We start from the raw sequence: 23,395 nt of genomic DNA, 5'->3' as shown, positions 1-23,395 counted from the left end.
ATTAAATAGGTCATAAATGTATTTCTAAAAAAGCCAACCATTTTAGATTTGAATTGTGGAGCTAGGCTTCACAAACTGTGTTTCAAGATTTCTGTGTTTAGGATTTAGTGGGCGGGTCTGAAAATCACAGCCGCGTTACGTAACATGGGGGTGATTGCCCCTGCTGCTGTAGAGGTATAAATACATTCAGCGCACACTACTACTACTACTACTACAGTCTACAGTTAGCCAGTTAGCTGAGTTAGCCGCAGAGTTAGCAGCCGAGCTAGCCGCAGAGTTAGCAGCCGAGTTAGCCGCCGAGCTGGCAGCTGAATTAGCAGCAGAAAGCTCTCACACGTAGTGTCCATGTTTCTGGTAGAGATGGTGACTTTGATTGACAGTTGACACTTGGTAGGGGGCGGGGTTTCAGCGAACTCGGCGGGCACGTCCACAGCGTTTGGAAGCAGAGAAAGAGGCTGATTTTTACACAACTTTGAAGCCTAATTTCATATATTTGGCGATTTTTCTGTGGTATGTCAAACTCAGAACACATATTTATTCTTACTTTACACAGACTTTAAAGGTTTCCAGCATCCAAAAATAATCTTCTGGCCTTTATATGGGATGGTGGCACTACAATGCCCTCCCAATGTTTTCATTTCATATTTATACTGATATTATGACTTATCAACTACATTATATTATGTTTACATTGCACATACACATCTGTATCATCATGGGATAACGTGAATTAAATTTAGGTCATTATTTTTCCTATTTCTTGGAAATTGTCACCACATGGTATATATTAGATATATAATCTTCTACATGCAATTGTTATAATATCTCTCATCAAATCGAGACTTTACAGACACCCCATTGAAACCTTATTTGCTCATATTTCTTGGCAGGAAGCGCTCAGAGATGGTATAATCATAATTAATCTGTTCTAAGAGCAGATTGGATTTACATTTGTACGATATCAGTATGCCGATGGAGTGTTCTGTTCTCCTCTGCATCTTTCCTCTCTCCGTCTACTTTGTCTACTTATCCCTCTCTCAAATTCTGCCCTCGCTTCTCTTTTTTTTGGTTTATCTCAGGCTTCACTTTCTGATCTCTTTTCCTACCTCGCAATAAAATCCAATCATGTTCCTGTGCATACTAACAGAGCATGATGTGTTGTTTTCATGCAGTCATGACTCAGCAAACAGCTTCCTCCAGAACAGGTTACAATCAGGAGCAACACTTTGTGTATTAAAAAACAAAGGAAGGAAAGTCTACTGTGAGCTAGACACCTTAAATTATCAGTTGACATGTTATTACTAGAATAGGGTGTTTTCTTTTTTGAACGCAGTAACTGTTTTGGTTGTTGAATGATTGCAATGTAGGCGGGAGATTTAAAATGCAGTGTTTGTAGTGTTGGCAAAGAGGCAACTGGCCCAGTAATCTGGACCAGCTGCCAGGGAATTCCCATCAGGCAACATGACTGGAACATTCTCATCTGCTGCTCCTTAAGAGCTATAATGAATTCTGTTGCTGTTAGACTACTACTAATGCAAACCAAGTCATTCCTATTGCTGCGCCATGCTAATGCTGTCAGAACTTTTGTCAGGAAACCTGACAAAAAGTCTCAATAAGAACATCTTGAGAGTAATTGCTGCAAAAATGCAGAAAAGCAGAATTTTAATTTAAATTTTTAATTGACCAAAATTATGAATATTAAACTAACTAAATGTCACTACGAAAGGAAGGGCACTGAAGAAGGGCTCTGCCCGAAAAGTCTGTGCTGTAATAAAGTGAAATTGAGTGATCAGAGTGCTGTCCATTTATATTGTTCGATACATTAATACAAATACTCACAAATTTACGCATTAACAGAGTCGGCAATTTTCTGCCAGCATTCCTTCCTGGCTTTTGCTGAACAACAGCAGAAATTGGACACCCGGTGTGTGCAAAACATAGGGGTAGTGCCAATAGGGGAAATGGGACTGGGCCTTAGTGATCAAGGTTAATCATGGAACTAATTCATTGGTCTCCAATGACATCAAGACATCTGCATCTTTTGTGCTTTTTCTGAAGTGGATTGGTTTTAAAGTATTGAATGGGAGGACTCGCAAAAGAGAAGACAAGCAGGAATTGTTGCAGTTAGCAGCACTGTGCCATGTCAGGAAACAGTTGGACAGCATACCACATTACCACAGTGTATGTGGTTCAATTCTGGCACTGGACCTTTGTTACAAACAAACCTCCAGGTTCCTGTCTCGTAACTGTCACTCACATCAAGCCACAAAATGTTCCCAAGTTGAATGGGACCAAACAGAAACAGAACAGAAACAAAACTTACAATGAATGATATAGATTCTGTTTACACCTGGCATCAACATGCGTTTTGGGTGAGCCGTTTACAAGTGGACAATGCTAAATACAAGTGTAAACAACCACCAAGATGCATTGTGATCCTATCACTTGAACCACTTGCATGGGTGGTCTGGGACGTATTTGACTACATATATTTTGTAGTGTAAACGCTAATGGGTCATGATGCAACGATGTAACAGGAAAATATGACATCAGTGCTTGATGGTTGTTTTGGTAAAAGTGTGACAATAGTTGAACAGATTTACTTAATAGTAGTAATCTGAACAGTTGGAATAGACCGAACATGTATATTAGTTCTTTAAACATTTTTTTAGCTATTTAGTCACACTAAAAACACATCTGGCGCTTGTCTGATGTGATAACTGTGCGCGAGGCCATGACATTGATATTCTTGTGGAAGTGATGTAGGAAGCAATGGAATCTGGATAATAGAGACAGGTGTGACCATCATCCGAGACGCATGTTAATGAAAGGTGTGAACAGGGGCCAATGTTGCTCCGTAACTGCTGAATGTGTCAATAAGCAACTACAAGTTTACCATATCAACTAAGAAGGAGATGCTATGTCAGTGTTGTTTCAGCTGGCCACAGGTGGTCAAAAATCCATTAATGAAGATTTAAAATGTTGTGACCAAAATGTCCAATTCATTTTTAATCCATGTCATGTGTTCATAATTGGTTGCAATAAACCCTAAAAATAGTTGGTGAGAACAGTGGAAAAATACAACGAGAGCCTATAAAATATGCTGATGTTCTTTTAATATGTATTGTTTTGTCTTGTCTCTAACAAGTACCACTGCATGAAACTGTATCTGTAGTTAATGCAGTGTGCTAAATAACAAATCATCATTATTTTGTTTTTGTATGTGTGTGACTTTATGGAAGTCATTTGTAGAAACGTTTGACATAAGAAACAGCTGCAGCAAAATGCCATTTGTCTTTTTTAAATTGTTTTGCACCACAGATGTATTAAGGAGAACTTCTTTTATTCCCATCTCATTTACATGAAGATCACGTAACAACTGATGGTGCATAAAGTGCCTAATGTCAGAATAAAACCTTGGATGTATGTAGTCAGCATTTTAGGATCTTCTGTATACAATGTATTTCAGTTCCTGGTTATAAACAATGAATTTGTTTCCGACCTTGATTGTTCATCGTGTTACAGACTGTGGAAGATTATTGCTAATCTGGTCATGCAACCGTAATTCATAGTTAGCTAAATTGAGATTCTTTTAGTCCTCTAGTGAGCTATTCATTACATCACTTCTTCATAAACTACTCTTTCATTCATGAGTATCAATGTGGCTCTGTGGGGAAAAGCTTGAGTGTCTGCATCTGTTATATTTCCTCTTTGTTATGCTTTTTAATCATCTCGTTTACATGATAGTTTCATTAAAGATAATAATATTCTCTCTTGGGAAAACTTGTTCAATAATATCATCAGTGCATTTCTTTTGTTTCTCTCTTTTTTGATTCTTTGTCAAAAGAAAAGCTAAATTACCTCATTAAGGCAACATTATACTTATACATTCTGTGTTATAATGGCTTCTCATATATCAGTCCTTTATGTTACTGTCATCTCATTTACATTGAGATTAAATTAATACAGCAGTGCATGAGAAATTTACACACTCACTGACATTTCAGTGTCTTGCTTTTATAAGTTGAGTTTTATAACCATAGAGGTTTTTTGGCATCTCATTTCCATTAACATTGTGTTTAATATGATAATGCCATGTGAGCTTATAATAATAGTTCTCATCAAACTAACTCCAAGTCTTCAAATCTGCACATTGTAACTGGATTAAAGTGGCTGCCTTGCCCCTATAGATTCACCATGAAGACCGGATGTGTTCATGGGAAAGAGAAAAGAATTTACACAAAACGCTCACTCCCTTTTCATCTCTGTGATTCTCAGAAGAAATGCAGTCTCAATTTATTACCACCAGTGGTTAAAAGAGAATATGACTAAATGGGCTAAGTGGTGTTTAAAAAATCTCCAAAGATGTGTTACCTTCATCTTTAATGAACTATAAATAAGACTAATGTATTACGAAGCAAAAATGTAGTGGAGTGAATGAAAACATTGAATGGAGCTCCAAGTTGAAAAATATGTATTCTCAGTCTCTTGATAGACTGATATATTAACTTAACATGACCCAGCTGCACCAGATTGTGACCGACAGATGTGAGCTGTCGAACTGTCACATTTCAATATTCCAGTTCAGTGGATCAGTCACCTTGGCTAATCAGAACATTTGCTCTCCTGACTCCTACCCATTTGATACACTGATAGTAGATCAGCTGTGTTGTGGAGACAAAACAAACATGGTAAAATGACCCCCCCCCCACACACACACACACACACACACACACACACACACACACACACACACACACACACACACACACACAACAACACCATTAACAATCACCAATTGTCTCTCGTGTTTTTCTTTTGTCATACAGACGGTGGATTTAGTGAACAAGAACATCCGAAGAGGCATAGTGAACTACTATGATGACCTGGACTTCAAAAACATCATGGACTTTGTACAGAAAAAGGTATGTTATGGAGTTAAGGGAGTTATGTCACTCCTTAACTTGCATTTTTACAATCCTTTCATCAAGTAACGGCAATGAAAAGGCTGAGTTAGCTTAGCCTAGTGTGTGTGCACGTCTGTCTCTCTATCTCTCTGTCTCTCTATCTCTCTATCTCTCTGTCTATCTATCTATCTATCTATCTCTCTATCTATATAGTTATGAATAGGTTATAATGTGCTGCAGTACACAAGACAACCCTGTTTAGCATTACAAGGCTGTTTGATGAAATGACACCATCAGTGAACTGATAATCACAGCATGTTGTGTCCAAAATAAACAGAAGACTGTGCAGAGCTATCACTCTGCACCTGCTCCCAGAGTACACCATGCTGCCACACACACAGTCTGAAACTGAAGCTCTCATTATCAGCTTTTATCAAGCACACGGAGGAAGCATTGTCTGGGGGCAACAGAGTGGTCACAAATTGAAATTAGGCACCCTGCAAAAATTCAACTGAAGAGCAGATATATAATATATATATATATTAGTATTGGACACACATTTCAGCAGAGTGTTGTGTACTTGTGCAGATTAGCACTTGGAAGTTGTCTCACTGTTTTTGTAGCATTTCCTTTCTGTTTAAGACAAGCTATATTTTTATATTTTTATGTTTTTTGGATACCTTCCAAGGCAGTTTTTTCAAATGATTGGAAATACCTTAGTTCTATGTTGCGTGACCAATATTTAATGACTCTTTATAAAAGTGAAAGAAGGAGCCTAACTGATAATGCAAGAACGTTAATGGTTAAAGGCTGTGCAGGTACTGAATCCTAGCCGTCCCAGCCATGTCCCAGTCGCACCTTGAATACATAGCAAAATCTAGAAAAAGCATTAAGTCTTTGTTTTACTGTTAATTTTACGAGGGAATTTAAAAGCCCTGTAATCCCAATGCCAAGGACAATTTCAGATTTCTGTTAAGGGAATTGTGCCCTCAGCCCCGCCGCCGATAATTTCAGATGCTGTTCAGCACATTGTTTAGATTTTATAGCCTACAACTTTACTGTTTTGGCTCATTGCTTTTATAGTGTCATTTTTAACAGGCAGCTATTCTTAACAACAGCAAAAAAAGTGATAAACCCACTGAATGCAGACTGCCCAGGACCAAAAAGATAGTGACAATCTGTTGAACATGGTGGTGCATTTTGCAGGCAGCTAAAGAGCCAGTAGTTGATAGAGATCAAAAACAGACCTAAAGGAGAGTGAATGTTGGACTGACATTCACCAGGTGGATGGAAATATGACTCCAAATGAATAATACTTAATAATATCCATTGTGTCTGGAGAGACAATAAATTTTTTTTAACCTTTAACAGCCATTCCACTTTATCATTAGTCCAAACAAAGAAGACCAGCTTGCTTTGGCAGTAGATTTTTTTTTCATGTTTATCTTGTGTTGTGCTGTTCAGAGATCTTAACTTGCTGACACTCTGATCTGCTTGCTGTGATAACAACAAACAGTGCTTCAGTAAAAGTACAGTGTCATTTGGCAGCAGTAGCATAAAGCCTCTTCTATATTTTTCCTGTCATAGTGAAAAGCTATTGGATGGCTTAAGTGTCCTGAAATAGGAGAGATTCAGGTGTTTTTCCTGAAGGTTTTGAACAAAGAACAATCAGAAAACCTTAGTGGAGATTGATGTTTACACACATAAACAGGGTTTGTGGATTTATCCCTGTTTGTGAGGACAATGGCCTGAATGCAGCTTTACTCGTGTGTTTGTATTGAATAAAGTGTGACATGTTTTGTCTGGTAGTTTATAATGTGGATTAGAATACCTTTTTATGTTTTACCCCTGCTGAGATAATATACAGTACTTAATACTGTTCTCCTGTTATGTTTAGTCTTAAGTGGTATCACCTGAACAGTTTTCTATGTAATTAAAAAAAAACAAAAAAAAAACATTTTAATTCTTGTAATATGTTGTCTGTATTGCAATATTGTGTTTAAGTCAGTTGTATACATCTTGAAATTAACCTAGGGGAAATTGTCTAATACATTACATTTTAGAGCAAATATATAAATAAAATATATCTAGTAACCTCCAACCCACCACCAATGATCCATGATTCAATCAGACCTGCTTAAAATACCCTGTGGTGTTAGTAGTACTACAGAGCAATGCTTTTCTTAATGAGTTGTGGGTGGCACAATTCACATGCTGCTGTTGGTTGGTAATACTCTGATTGATAGTTGGGAGTAAAGTGCCCACAAAGGCTGTGAAAAAGAAGGCAATTTGTAAGCAAGCATAGATATAAACAAATATGATTTAAAAAATCATTCAACACATTTGTTAGACCAGAGGCCTTTACTATGAAGCTTGATTAACATACCCGGGATATCTCTCCGTTACCTGGGTTGACTTACTCAGACATTCGCAATCATGATAAGCGGTACTATGAAGCTGGTTATCAACTCACATTTGTTTGTGTGTTTCTCACCCCTGTCTTTGACGGCAAGCTTTTCCCCCCACCCTCAAGTGCATTTGGAACAGATATAAACCCTCCTACCTGTAGATGTGTTCAGACACTTTATGCGAAGTACAAGTTGAAGCATACTGAACCTTTTAACCCAGTGTTTCTCATTCCACTTGTCAAAGCCCACCTGTTAGCTTTTTGTTCTCGCTGCGAAAATGTGTACAACACAAATCCATGGATTAGTGGCGGGTCATATCATATCCTGCATTAATTTAATCTCGAGTTGACCTTTCTACTCACTCCATCTCAGTATTATAATAGAAATGTTCCATCAGCAGTGGCTGCCTGTGCCTTCAACACTGGAAAAGACAATGAGGGCACAATTAAATTGCATAGTTAATCAAAATAGTAATCAAAGTATTGATTACTGTGGTGTCTCATTGTGAGAAGCCGCTATTTTTCATTCTCCCTCATCAGAGAAAACCTAAACAACTTAAAGACACTCACCGACACAAACACCATACCACTACACAGCTTGAATACTTCAGAGCCTTTTTTTTTTTTTTTTTTTTTTAAAGTAACACAGTTTACAGTGCAGTCGCAGTGTTCAGGGCTCTCACAGCCACTGCAGCACTGCAAACAACAAAGCCTTTCAGTGATTTGGACAGACACTGACTTAATACCCTCATTCCTGTGTGGTTGCTTTACACAAAAGAGATCATGCATATTTATAAGTTCATGTTGAATTCATTGCAGGAGGCTTTATGACATTTAGGCAGGTGCATTGTATTTACATAATGCGTTTTATTTATTATACATATATATATATTTATGTGATTTTCATTAAAAAGGCTACCAGTAGTTTGTGTATATTTAAATAAGTAATAAATAATATTTAGAAAATTCAATAACAAAAAGAAAACATGCATTGACCAGAACACATTATTAAACCCTGCACACAAGCCGATTTTTAACTAATCAAAAATTCTGTCATCTGTACATCCTGATCCTGATAAGTAACACAACCACTGCATGACGGAGAGGCTGAGAGGTTTAACTGGATTGTATTCAGTTCTGGTCATAAAGAAGTGTTTCAATGATATCAGCAGTCATACAAAGCCTTTGCCACTAAAGTAATGTGAGTCATAGAGAAAAACATCTTTAATAATTCATGTTACATTACCATTAAACAGAAATCAGAATTATTCAACCAAAGGCATGTAACTGTATATTAAACGTCTATAAACACAGGTAACATCAACAAAGTGAACAGAATCAAAGCTTTAATGTGAGATAGGTCAATGTTGACCTCTGAGAAGAAGAAATCAGTCACTCTGCTTGTGTGCTATTGGCACCTGGCTTCATCTATTAGACCTGGAGAAGCCCCGATCGATCAGTTTGATCTACAGAGCATATTTATCCATCAGATAGGAGGCCGGCTTAGCGTTGGCGTGAACAGTCCATTATTCACACAGAGCAATAAATTGTTTGGTCAGGTTGTATTACTGTTGATCCCTCCTCTTCACAAGAGCTTACTTTTGCTAAAATTATATACCATTATTCTCCACTTCCTATAGTTTATTTAGTCTGTAACTCTAGCAGTAGTCTGCTAGAGTTTTGATTTCATTGTAGTGCTGGTTGTTTTTCCCCCATTGTGCCCTTGTCAAACTGAAATACTTGGTAGCACAAACAAAAATATATATAGTATAAACTAATCTCTCCTGCTTTAACACATAAGATTAGTCTATGTAAGGAAGATTTTTTTTTTTACATTTCTACTGAAAACTGCAGTGAAAAGAAACATGACGTAGCTGTTGAGCTTCATAAGTATCCTTACTGAGCCAGTGTTAAGACCCATAATTCTGGCATCCATCAAATCCATGCACTAGTGTGTGTTGAAACCATTATGAAAACCTTGACAAGCCCTCTTTTAAAATGAAGCCAGGCTGCTCACCATCTCATCCAAATAAACTCAGATAAATATTTCCATTTATTCTAAGAGCTGGATTACATAGTTTAGAGAGCAGAGACCTTTGCAATGATATGACAAAGAATCACAGGATGTGCACTGAAAGATAATGCCAGTATTACTAATGTGCTGAGCATCATCCGGACACATTAGCCGTGCAGGCATTGCTACACTAATTCAAAGCACAAGGTGCACAGCACTGAAGATGGATCGAGAAAATATATTTCTGCTGCAGCCTTTGAAAATATATGTACATTGTTTTTAGTTTGTCAATATGGTCCTTAGGCCAGTCTAATGAGCCAGGTTGTCCTATTTCAACCCATCTATAATGATGTCATCTTCTTTTTCCAAACCGTATTTCTGTTATTTTGTTATCGGCTCTATTCAGTACACACACATATTGCATGTCTTCCATCCTGGAAGAAAAATCATCCACTGTTGCTGTTCCTGAGCCCCCCCCCCCATAAAGGTTTGGGTTTTTTTAGGGAGATTTTCAATATTATTATTATTCATTATTCGAATTGAGGGTCAATCCTTAGACCCTCAATTCGATTAATGAATAAAACTGCAATCTCTAGTCTAGTTGGATGGAGATAATGCCTGCTGTTAAAATTAATGACAACATTGTTTTATAGTTATAAGAGACACTATATGCAATATACATTATATATGCAGAAACATTAACATATTTGACCAAAAATTTGCATTCAACAAAATAATGATATTAATTATCATTGATTGTTTCTGTGCCTAGTTGCAGTAGCAGTTCTCCGATGCTGAACTGTCCATTTATGTGGGGAATAAAGCAGGAAATATGTGAGACACAATTCCTGTCAGGGGAAACATAAACAGGTAGGAGGAACAGAAGATGAATCTATGGTAGGGAAATGAAACTGTAGGTAGGAATGTCTGCAAGAATAGATGGAATGTGTTTTCATCCACAATTCAGATCGATTGGGGTTTATCCTGCTGGTATTTTGTGTTTTGTGTCCCTCAAGAGGCTCTATTTTACCAGCACAACTTGCAATAGCAGCGTACTTGAATACGAGCTGGTTGTGTACAAACCTTTATCTGTCTTTTGCAGTGTTGAGATTTGTCATCTATGATGTTAAAAAACACTATGTCCTATAAAATGCAGCAACATGCTATTTAAAGACGTGTAACCATAACCGGCAATTAGATTTACAATTTCCTTTACTTTATTGATCATGTTGTTGCACAGGTGTCCACAGAGTCAAAATCTTTTCATTTTGTGCTAATGTATTATCACAGCTTCCTCCTGTGTTGTCACTCTAATTGCTCTGGGATAGCACATGACAGAGGCATGACATTTCAAACTACAGATGGCCTGCTAGCAGTGTAATTAAAGGCACTCACTGTTGTTTTGCAGTTCACACACCAGGGCCACTTAAAATGAATGATATTTATGTTTAGGAATCGTATCAGAAAATGATATTTTCTACTCATGACCTACAGTAAACCACAAACTGAGCATGGCATGTGACATGATAAACAGATAGGTTATAGATTATAGCTCACAAACAATCACCATAAACCTTATTTAACATCAAATACAATGTATATCCTTTAAAACCGTTAACGATAAAGTCAAAAAGTTTCGCTACATTTTCGTGCAGACTTTATCCAGAGTCAATGTCTGATTGTGAGATTGAACCTTATGTGTGGTGAGCATCATAAACCTGCCATGTTTATAGGATTAATAGTACACTGATCAATTATTAGCCCCATTGTGTGTGTAAGTAATGTGAGTGGTGGATTTCAGCTAGCTGCTTTGATAATGAACTCAATTGCCTTTTGAGTCTCTTTTAAATAGAGAGCTATAGGTAAATATATGGATAAAAGACACTATTGCAAACAGAAAGAGGTTTTTAAAAAAAGGCATGTGCATCAATTCCATTATTGGCAAATGGCTGGTGAAAGTGTTCGGTTGTTAAACTTTAAATTGTCAGTAACTGAAACAAGAGAGCAGAAATATCTGCAATGGTAATATTGTTGCTTTAAATGAGGCAAAGACAGTTTGGTCAACTTGTGTTGTTTTTAAATGTGGTCTATAAATAAATTGAAGGGGCGTGATTTCCACCCAGTTTAAATTCAGCACACAAAATGACACATAGTGCTTGTGCTAACCTTAATTAATAGCTGCAGCAAATCATCAAAATAACACATGGTGTCTGATAGTGTCTTGATATCTGGGCTCTTAGGGACAAATATCAAAATTCAGTCAATGATATTTAATGTATTCACTTTGAGTAGCTCAATAGCAAAGACATTGTGTTGCTCAATATAAGTGTGGTCAATTTACAGAATTACATTGTTCAGATTAATATCCTTCTCATCCTCAACAAGGACCGCTACTAACACTTCTCTCAAATTATCATCTATTGTTTATCAGCTGATGTTGATCAGTGTCATATCAGCTGCCTCATGTACCACCTGAACCAAATTTAAGGTTTTCCCGCCCTTGCTGCAACCTAACGAGCAGCACATCGTCACGATGTGCAAAGGTCTTTTCTATCACGTCTATCTGTGTTACTGATTGTGCACACTGATAAAAAGATCATATTTTTTAAATCAACAGTGTTTTTTTGTGATGTTGAAAAGATGTGATATTGCCAAAGCTCCTTTCTGCAGAGTTGTTTTAATTTAATTTGATTCCATTATAAACTATTATATGTGGAACAGAAGTCCAGAACGTTTTCCAAAACTGCTTTAAAAACATCTTTATAATATCCAATCATGCATGTAGAAGCTTTCATCGTGTTGCTTTTTGGGTGCCACACCATAACGAAGGCAGGGAACACAGGATGGGCAGACCAATTACCCACCCACGTAGTCATTCAGTTGGCCAGTGAACAGCCAGCCATCAGTCATGCAGTTGGCTACAAAATCATTAGCTACAAATATTTTATTGTGAGAGACCTGACTGACCCTGAGGACTGCCTCCTGGCTATTGACCTCTGGAGAAAGGTTGTTATCCAACAGTGAAGAAGACAGTAGAGTCTGTGGGGAAAAAATTAAAAAAGAATATAAAATGGCAAAGAAGGTCAGTCTGTAAGATGACCACATGTAGATATTGTTTTTGGATATTTTGTATGGGCACATTTATATAACATTAGAGAACAAATTGTTGTGCCAATCATTCTGAAAGTGACTGTCAGAGAGTCTTTTTATGGTCTGAAGAGACTCTGTCTGCTGCAGTCATATTGGTGTTGACGGGTGTTTTGAGAGATTGGCCCTTCAGGTTGGTCTCATGGGGTAGGAAAATCCCCTGATCTGAACAGACCATCAGTCATACCAAAGACAGGATTTACTGCAGTCCTGTTGTATTCAATTGTATTGCACAGTAAAAGAGGTAAGTCATTGTAGCGGCATAATGTTTTGGGATTTCTACCTTCCAGTTTTCAGACATTAATCACATCATAATTGTTTTACCTTCCTGTGACCCTGATGTGGGTCCTGACCCGGTGCAGGAAAAAGTGCTCTCAATGGAGTCATGCTACGAAGAGGGAGTAACGTCCTGGCACGTGTCAGCATACTGATCAAACTGTCTGGCAAAGAGCAGTCTCATATTTATTCATTTATTCATCCTCTCTCTTTATCTCATCTCATCCTCTCTTACTTTGTTCTCTTTGTCTCGCTTACAGTGTTTCTGTCTCAGTTGCTCACTAAAAGATTATTTGTCTCTGTAAATGACTACACAGCAGAGCTAATAGTGTGGCCCTGTCATTGTTTAGTCTCCGAGGCAGATGTTGTTATGTAGGCGAGAATATTTTTTTTCTTTTTATTCAAATGTATCTCATGTATCGTATCCCTTTCTCCATGTCCCTTTACACTTTGCGTTAAATGCATCTTGTATCCAGATTGTTTGTAGGTATGATTTAACCTGATTACATTTACACCTGGTATTAATATGTGTCTCCACATTGAGATTCAATCGCTCTGTCCAGCTCTAACAACTAAACATCACATCCTCCAACAACACAAAAAGATGGTAGCGATCTGTGAAGCTCTTGGGTATCCATTGCTTTCTTGCTTATAGCTATAGCACTAACAGGCTAACAACTGCTACCTTGCTGGTTTGGAACACGCACATAATTACATATTTCAGTCCATGTAGTTGCTGTATGTGTGGATTGACAACACTTTGCATTTACACTTGTGTTCAATGTGGTCACAGTATGTCACTGACCACCTCTGGAGGTGGTTTGGCCGATAGGATCACAATCTGTTCTCAGTGCATCGCGGTTGCATTATAAACAGGTGGATAACTTTGAAAAGAATGCTCTGCATTGTTTTGTTCAATCATTTTTGTATTTTGAAGCTGATTTAATTAAAAAATGTTATCATGGTTGCCTGGCTCAATAGTCAGCAGCCTGCAAACCGTGACACCATAACTCAATTAAAACAAATGTTTTTTGCAGCGTCAATGTGACTTGAAAGCTTTCAGCCAGACCATTTATAATTAACTTGCTTCAGATAGCTTAACAAAGCTCTTTTTTCCCCCTAGAAAGTAATAATATTTTGTTGCCTTGAAGGTTTGTCAGTAATGAAATAGAGGGCAATAGAAAATAAGTGTTTGATGTATTTTGTGTCTAAGCCAACAATATCTTGACAGCTATCCATTTGTTGTTTAAGGCTGCACATGCTGTTGATTCAGTTGGAGATGCTCCAGTGTGTGAGGCTGCTGCTTTCATATGGCTTAGTACGTAGGTAGCAGAGGCGTTTGAAAGAAATAATGATGTTAGATTGCAAGGTTTCAATTTTTTGTGTGAAGTAGTGGACAAATGGATTAAGAAAGCCTCAGTCTTTATGTATGTAAACTGAATTGTTCTACATACACACATACACAGATACATGGCCGGGGATAAATAGGCACAGCTGACAATGTAATGTCAATTTCCGACCACAAACTACAGGCTTAAAAAGTGAATATTGTGAATAATGTTGGATTCATCACAGGGTTGTAATATTGGATTGGATTATATTTTCAGGGGTTCACAATATTATGTCTAACCACATTTGCTAGTTCTACCAACACCTGTAAAATACAGTGGCACCTTTCACTCACACACACACACACACACACACACACACACACACATATCTATATATATATATATATATATATATATATATATATATATATATATATATATATATATATATATATATATAACAGAGTCATAATTACATGGACATTTTCCTCTTAATTATGGCTCATTTAATTCCAAAATGTTACTGGCATCACGCCAACACAGCAGAAAAATGTTGTTTACCAGTTTGTTTACTTTCTTTTTCATCTCTCCCCCTAACTCTCATCCCTGCCTATCCACTCTCTTTCTCTCATTCACATGGCAAAACTTCCATTCTTTTTTCTCTTTGTCTTCCCATCTCCCTACTCTTGTCTTTCCTCTGTCATTTGTTCCATCTATGGCAGTTCAAGTGTTGTGGCGGTCAAGAGTATAAAGACTGGTCGGTCAACATGTACCACAACTGTTCTGCACCTGGTCCACTGGCTTGCGGAGTCCCTTATACCTGCTGCATCATTACTAAGGTAAATATTGCTATCATTAAGCCATATTCATATTGTAGCAGAAAATTGAGTTGTTTTGCTCTGTATCAGCTAATAGGAACAACAGCAGCTAGTTCACTTTACTGACTCAAACTGTATTTTTCTAAGAAACCTAATGTTTTCAGTTTGGTCTCAGTTTGATCTTGATTAGTTATTGCATTTCTACATATAGAAATACTAATACATTTGTCATCTAACTATAATCATCTTTCCATGATAATATAAATATGGCATTGTTGTTAGTAGATGTTATCATTCCATAATGTGCAATTTGACCTGCTATAACTGTGGCACTGGTTGTGTGTTACCACATTATCACCATGTCTATACCTTTTGGCACTATCATTATTATTACTACTGCAATGCATTACAATAACTATTACTTGTTACAGCTTTGGTTCAACACTTGTAATTCAACCAATTTTAATACTCCTGCTAGTACCATTCTGCCACCTTAACTACCACTACTTTACTGTGCTGCACTCTAGTTTATGGCATACTTTTACTTTATTAAAATTTGACTCACAAAGAGATACATCTTTGTCCTCATTTCTTATGTCTGATTTCTGTATACGACATATGTTGGTAAAGGTCCAACGCACAGCAGTGCACAGCACACTGACCTAGAAACTCTGACATAGACATCAGTGCCATCATCAGGCACACAGGATGCTCCAGACTTTTTTTGTGTTTGACTTTACATGAAAAAATGGAATAACATGCAGTTTTATGTGTATTAAATGCTGGCATCGTAAAAAGTTACATTGGCACTTACTTATTGAGGGCATGCTGAGTCGGATAAGATAGACTTAAGATTAATCACTTACTGGGAAAGTTCTCTGGTAAATAAATCCCTGCACACTGTAGCTTCTAATATCACCACCCAGAGAGGAAGAGGCACCCTATGGATACATGGTATGTGTGTTAACCGGTTTTGAAGATCATTATTAGATACTAGTTTCTGTAACTTTACCCAAAGTGCTTGTACAAAGCAAACATTTTACTATTCCTGTGTTTTTATTTTCATATTGGGTCTGGAAAGCCCTGAAGGCTCAGTTCAGTCAGGATGTCATTATAGTAATAGCTGTAATAGTGTGGAGTAACGTTTAAAAACATCTCATCTCATGATGATGATTAAGCCTTTGCCATGCCAGAAACACTCACAGGCAATTTTCTCCCACACAAAACAACAAATGGTCTTCCCTTTAATTTACACACCTACACTCCCCAGGAAAAAGAGAACAAACAAAAACTTAATGTTAGACTAGACAAAAGTTTGATCTCTAAGCCATTTCTCCCTTGTAGCTTGGCTCAGAAAAATGTCCCTCTTTTATCCTGTGTTACCAATATTTAAATCAGCACAGTATTGATTTTCATTATTTTTTTAATCTCCAACATTGTATTAATGTGCATCAGTTGTGATAAACATTGATTGACTGAAATGTCATGTATATATTTTTCTATTTAATTACAGCGTTTGATGTTATATAATTATTTCTCTTTTTTTACCTAAAGTTCAGCCAATTTATAGTTTGGTGCACTGTCATTATATCAAATTTTCTCAATTCATGGCGCTGTTCTGGCAGTAGTGACTTACTTATTGTCACTGACTATGGAGGAGACACTGTTGAGTGGCCTATGTGATATTTTTACTGTAGTCAGGCCTGCAGCCATCCCAGTGTAAAGTCATAGGACAATAATGAATTAATTACTTGAGGTTTGTTATATTCCACCTCTCTAAATCTTTATACCATATATGGGCTAATGGGCTTGACACACGAAAAACTGGCATATCGCACAACCCTGTGTGCCAAAGACAACACATGGTAGAAAACAGAAGCAGCCCCAAAGCAGACCGGGTGTCATGTTGCAACTAATTGACAACCGTTTCCCTAGAAACAAGCTGGTTTTGGGTAAAAATCAAGAAATATACAGATTTAGAGACGTATTTATAATACTCTTTTTTTTGGAAGTTGCATGTACAGTACCAGGTGACAGTAAAAGTTAGGCATCAATATTGTTGAAAATCAATTACATTTTTGTAACAAATAACATTATTAACTTGGTTGAAATTACCTCTGATTGAGCCATTTCCTGTATGAACCATATTAGAAAATATAAAATTTTCACATTTAGGTTCACATCCATGCTTGTACACAGCGAGTGACTCAGTACTTCATCAGTATTACTTCCAACATTTGGACAAAGTTTATTTCTCAAAAGTTCCGTGTTCTACTTTGTAATTGTTATAATTATTATCTTTGTAATTGCAAACCCGCTCGTTCATATTAACATGAAGCAGCAATTAACTACACTCAATCGAGCATCAGACAGTGACCTGAAGAGTTTCGCCTCTTTGCATCTTTTTTATTGAAATAAACAGAGCAGGGTCATCCTCGCCTGCTGTGTGTCAGACTCATGGCTGTTCCTGCTTTTTACCTTTTGTTAGTATTTTATTTCCTTCTTCACTTATATGGAATCAGTGAATATCATAAATGATTGTGCCGCAATGAAGCAGAATCAACAGAAAAATACTGTGATATTGTGATGTGAGCGCTCACATTCCTATGACTTAGAAATGCACATTACTTTTTTAAAAAAAAGCCAATAAAACTTGTGTGAAGACTTGAGAAGGGCGACTTTTCTTCTTCCTGTGCCAGACGGCCATGAGAGATTGGCAGTTTATCTGATCTTATTTGAATACATGAATATATTTCAATATATGATTATGGAAAAGCGCAAGTCATCAGGCTTGGATACCTGCATGTGCACACACATACACAAACACACACATTTCTTCTCTGGCAATGTCATCTTAAGCTGTATTATTATTGCTAGCAGTTGTGATCTATATGTACATGGGAGAGGTGATTGACCTTCTGGGATTTTTGTACAGTTTCCACCTCTTTGGATACATTTAGATTAAAAGTTTGTGTTCTTTTATTTCCATTATTGTCTGCTTCTCCCCTCTCAGCCCAATGAAGTGGCCAATACCTTCTGTGGGTACAAGGTGTTGGAAAAAGAGGTAAGACCTCTAATATTGGTGTCCTCAACTACATGAACAAAAGACTGATTTAACCTTATTATAATGCTCATCTCATCCCTTAATGTTTCTCACAGTTTTATATATTATGATAATAATCTAAACTGACAATTTAATTTAAGATTTTTTTTTAAAGCGGAAAGTCTCCCTGCATTCATGTCCTGTTGTGTAGATGAATAGAGCTGTGAGCTGCAGACAATCAGGAGTTGATAAATGAGGCTTGATTTATTCAAAGAAAAAAGAAAATTGAGAGATGAGCTCAACGCACCTCTCCTCCTCCTTCTCCTCCTCCTTTCATACATGAGCCATATGAATAAAGGAGCAGGATTTTACTCAGATTGTTTAGCCTTTGTCCTCCATATCCAATGTCTTGACAGGTTTTTGATATCCTGTCAAACTAGTAAAGTTGCTTCTGTCTGACAACAGGCTGTTTTTAACACTGTGCTTGTAGAGATTAATTTAAGTACAAGATGAAGCGTTTTGCATTATAACGTCAATGTTTACATGTTTATAAGTTTGTTTTTATTAGGACTTCATTTATGTTTTCACGTTATGTAATACAAATCCTTTTTTCATTTTCTGCCATGGCAGCTTCCATAAGAAATTAGTGTGAAACGTTATAAAATTTGAACATATATGTAAAAAACAAAACAAATATCTTACATAATATATCTAACTGCCAGTGCCTTTGTCCTCCATATCCGATGTCTTGACAGGTTTTTGATATTCTGTCAAACTAGTAAAGTTGCTGTAATCATTCCTCAGCTTTAATCACTATCTAATAATGTAATCTGACTGACAAACCTTTTGTCTCATAGCGTTTGGACTTGATCGACACAATTCATATTAGAGGCTGCACTGATGCTTTCTTCATCTGGCTGATGGACAACTACAAGATTATGGCTGGACTGCTGTTAGGGATCCTATTGCCTCAGGTATACACACACACACACACACACACACACACACACACACACGTAAGTAAATCTAGTATTAAGAAGACAAACACACAGACTATTATGTGCATTTCTGCCTGACAGTTTAAATAACATTTTAACAGTATAACTTGTTTATTTTCCTCTCAGTCTCCTGCTGTATTTATATCATTTCAAAGCATGAGTTAGATAAATGTGATCATGTTTTAACTGAACACCTCTGCCTTTTGGGATACTAAAAGGGTTGAGGTGTTATGTCTCTCATTTCTAAAAGCCTGCAGGGATTTAAAAAGTGCAACTTTAGTTTCAGTTTGTCCACGTAAGTTGTAAAAAACATTTATACATATTCAACAGCCTGTCTAGCACAAGCAAAACAGATAACTCAGTCAGAAAAAAAGGAAAATTGCTTCATCTCAGATACATCTGACAAACCAACTCCCAAGTGCCGACATAGATAAAAATTTGCTGTGATTTCATGAAATGCAGCTCAGCCCATGCTCATGCTCAACCCATTTCATTTAGTTTGTTTTACATTTAGATTAAACAAGGTGACTATCTTATTTTAAAACAGTACATCTGGGCTTAAATTTCACATTTCAACCACAAAGATGAAAAATGTCCGAGTTTGGCATTTTTCTAGCATTACCCTTACCTTTGTTACATTTCTACTCATTTGTTTGTTTAGGTTAAAATGCTATTAATAAGGTAATGGCACTCTAAAATGTTAGAGAGATCCACCAGGCATAGAAACTCATCATTATTCCATTCTCATAATATTCTGTGAAAACTCTGACCGATCATATCATTCGTTCCGAATGGATCCACGGTATTATAATACATCCATGATCCACGGAGTTAGCCGTAAACAGGCAGTAGCGACTGCCAATGACCGACAAAAGCGGGCCACGGCTTCCACCTCCAGCCGCTCCCACGGGGAAAAAGAAAACTATATCAGAAAATTTGATTGAAGTGCGCTTTCGCGGTGGGGGTGGGACATAGGAGGGAGGAGGGGTTGTTGCTGTTCAAGTTTTTTCAAAGTGCTGTGTGAAATGCAAGAAAGGTAAGAGTCACTTTGAAAACATCATGTAGATTATAAAGTAACATATATTGTATAAACCCATATATACACACACATAATGCATTCACACTTTTGTCACTTTCCCTTCATATTTAGCTTGTTTATGTCCATTAGAGGATGTGGCTGTGACAGACAGAAGCTATTTTTTATCATTCTGCCTTCTTACATCTAATTTTAACCCTGATGACACATTAAAACACACACGTACATAGACACACACACACACACACACGTGTTTGTATAGCAATCTTAGTGAGGACCTGTGTTGCGGGTAATGCGTTACAAAGTAACACGTTAGAGTACTTGGATTACTTTTTTGATGTAACGAGCAATTTAAGTGCTCAGTTGTTTAGTTACATTTTCAAAAAGGTAATCTGTTATTATTGTTTAACTCATTATTCCTGCAGTCTAGCTTTTTACCACAAGAAAATAAAATCTGCCACGAATTTGCATTATTACTTTTTTGGTATGCAAGCAGGTACCTGGCTACATGCTACGGTTATATCACTACCATAGACTGTATAAAAGAAAAAGGATCACTACGCGCACGTACAGCAGCTTGGCAAGCAAGATGTACGTTTTAAATATTTGCATTATTTTGAATTTGTGGGAGGTAATAAGAGTAAGAACATTCTAGTAACGTACAAGTTGTGCCTGGGTAACAAGAGCTTGTTGCCCTGTTGCAATGTAGGTATGTGTTTGAAAAGCCTATGTGTAGTTTTATAACTTGTATGTGGGCATATGTTTGAGAAGCCTACCCGCTTTATTACTATAAAGAGCTGTAAATGGGACATTGTGTCTGTCATTCCTGCTATTAGTGTACAGATTTACAAACTATGGGCCAGACTGGACTGTGTGATGATGGTACAGTAATTATATTTAAAAGACATCACAAAGGGGTTTTCATTTTCGGTAGCCTAATGCAAAAGTACTTTAATGCGTTACTTACCTCAGAAGGTAATGGCAGTAATTTTGTAATGTCATTAGTTACCTTTTAAAAGTAACATCCCCAACACTGGTGAGGACATTCACTGGCATAACGCATCCATAGCCCATTACCCTAACCCTAACCTTTACCATAAACTGAACCTGAGTCACAAATGGTTCATACAAATGCATATACACTTCACATACACAAAGTATCATCATATCATGAATGTACCATAAATCTTTATCATAAAACCTTGAGGCAGATAGATTAAAAACACACAGATTATGACAACATTATACATTTGTCAGTATAACTTGTTTATTCTCAGTTTCTCCTGCTGTATTTATATCGTTTCACAGCATGAGTCAGATCAATCTGATCATGTTTTAACTGAACACCTCTACCTTTTAGAAAACTAAAAGGGTTGAGGTGTTATGTCGCATGTGCCTGTGACTTTGACTGAAAAACTTGTTGAATTGATTTCTAACAGCCTTCAGGGGTTTAAAAAGTGCAACTTTAGTTTCAGTTTGTCCACGAAAGTTGGAAAACACATTGGAATAAAACATTTATCCATATTCAACAGCCTGTCTAGTGCAAGCAACTCAGATGTCTCAGTGGGAGAAAAGGTAAATTGCTTCATCTCAGGTACATCTGACAAACCAACTCCCAAGTGCCGACAGTGATAAAATATGCAGTGCAATTTTCATGAAATGTATCTCATGCTCAACCCATTTCATTTAGTTTGCTGTACATTTAGATCAAACATGGTGAATGAAAATCACATTTCAACCTCAAAGATGAAAAATGACTTTTCTAGCATTAAAAACATTATGTAGAAGATACAGTGACATATATTGTATAAACCCATATATATACACACACAGTGGGCCTGATGTACTAAAGGTCTGCATGTGTGAAAACGTGTGCAAACTTGACATCACGGCAAAAAATGTACAAGCTGATCTACTAACGCAGCGCACTGAGGTTTGCGTCTTTCAGCTGTGTAAGATAATACGCGCTGTCCATTTAGTATGTTTGCCATAATGAATATGTAATATTCACCCCAGTGTGCAAAATACAGGGAGGAGAAAATGCAAATATGTTATTTAGCACACGCATTGTGATTGACCAAACCTGAAGGTAATATTGCTGACAGAAACTGCGTCTATAAATAATTGAAGGGCAGGTATTAACCTGCTGAGCACTGCTCAGATGACTACTGTCACTATGGAGAGGAGGAGAACGAGGCACAATGACAGAATACCCACAGGACGGAGTTTTTCCACCTGTATTAATCATTTTGGAGTGGAATATTTTTGTTTTTTATTAACAACATTGACTTCGTCACAAATGCTTTTTTCTGGTAATATTTGTTTTTGTTATAACTCAATATATTTGTTAACTTCTTCCACTAGAACCTGATCACATTTCATTTTGCGCTTGCGGTTTTCTGCTCATCCAAACTCTCCATTAAGACACGCAAATCCCTCATTTAAATAGTGCTGTCTCCACCCTGTGCACGCAATTTAGTACCCACTATTTGGGATCTTAGTAAATCAGGCCCATTGTGTGTTATGCAAAATGCTGGATTTTATTAGTTAATTAGTTAGACAATAAACTAATTCTGGATTTTAATTAGTTTATTGGACTGTTAGTTTCGGAAAGAAGAACACAATCTGTCCATCAGTCATCCTCTGCTCTGCTCAGCTTCTTTTTTGTTGTTTTCTCTCTCTCTGTAGTTCTTCGGTGTGATTGTCACGTGGCTGTACGTCACTCGAGTTGAAGACGCCATCAATGAGTGTCAACACTCCATGGATGGGCTACTGGACACAAACGCACAGACAAGAGTAGCCAAGAGGCATGGCCGCATGTCCAAATGGTTTAAGTGTATGCCAGATATCGACTGATGAAGACACAATGACAAAAAGCAGCAAAGGGACTGCTGCAACACCCACAGATGGTAAAATCACTCCATACTGTGGCAGTCTTTGTGGTGGTCTGCCTTTGAACTGAAGATTTACAATTCGTTTACTCCACTGTGGAGAAAAAAGGTTTTTAGGGTTGGTGTTTTTTTGTTTGTTTGTATGTTTGGATTTTTTTAGAAGAAGGAATTGTTCAGCAACCAGATTATTAAGAGATTATTATTAAGTGCTCTTTTTTCAGTTTTACTAATGTTGGATGTTTAACATATTGTTTAGTATATTGTATTTATCCAAGACAAAACTGTTTGCAGGGCCCATTTGTATTATTCATTGTTAAAACTGTGCTGATGCATGAGTTAGAAATATGAGCTCATTTAGATGTGTACTTTTAGCTGCAGTGTTCAGCCAGTCTCAGGGATAAACACACATACCATTACAACCACTTTTGCTTCTGGTGTTAAGATAAGATGTACTGTAACATTTCACACAGACTCAAAGAGTCAGAGTCAAATCAGTTACAATACTCAACCACTTGCTTTTTTACTGT

At 37.1% G+C, this 23,395-nt stretch overlaps 1 protein-coding gene across 1 annotated transcript in view; it reads left to right on the top strand.

Moving 5' to 3' along the window:
* tspan15 (tetraspanin 15) overlaps positions 1 to 23,039 on the top strand; it is a 37,165-nt gene extending 14,126 nt beyond the window's left edge. The window contains exons 4-8 of the mRNA XM_053318919.1: positions 4,830 to 4,925; positions 14,805 to 14,921; positions 17,914 to 17,964; positions 18,801 to 18,917; positions 22,666 to 23,039. Of these exons, the coding sequence (XP_053174894.1) occupies positions 4,830 to 4,925; positions 14,805 to 14,921; positions 17,914 to 17,964; positions 18,801 to 18,917; positions 22,666 to 22,833 (549 nt within the window). The 3' untranslated portion in view covers positions 22,834 to 23,039. The remainder of the gene's footprint in view (positions 1 to 4,829; positions 4,926 to 14,804; positions 14,922 to 17,913; positions 17,965 to 18,800; positions 18,918 to 22,665) is intronic.
* The last annotated feature ends 356 nt before the right edge of the window (positions 23,040 to 23,395 follow it).

Source organism: Scomber japonicus, chromosome 1 (assembly GCF_027409825.1).
Source record: "Scomber japonicus isolate fScoJap1 chromosome 1, fScoJap1.pri, whole genome shotgun sequence".
In the NCBI taxonomy this organism is placed as follows: domain Eukaryota; kingdom Metazoa; phylum Chordata; class Actinopteri; order Scombriformes; family Scombridae; genus Scomber; species Scomber japonicus.
The sequence above is the reverse complement of the archived record's forward strand: the minus strand, read 5'-3'. Positions and strand labels throughout refer to the sequence as shown.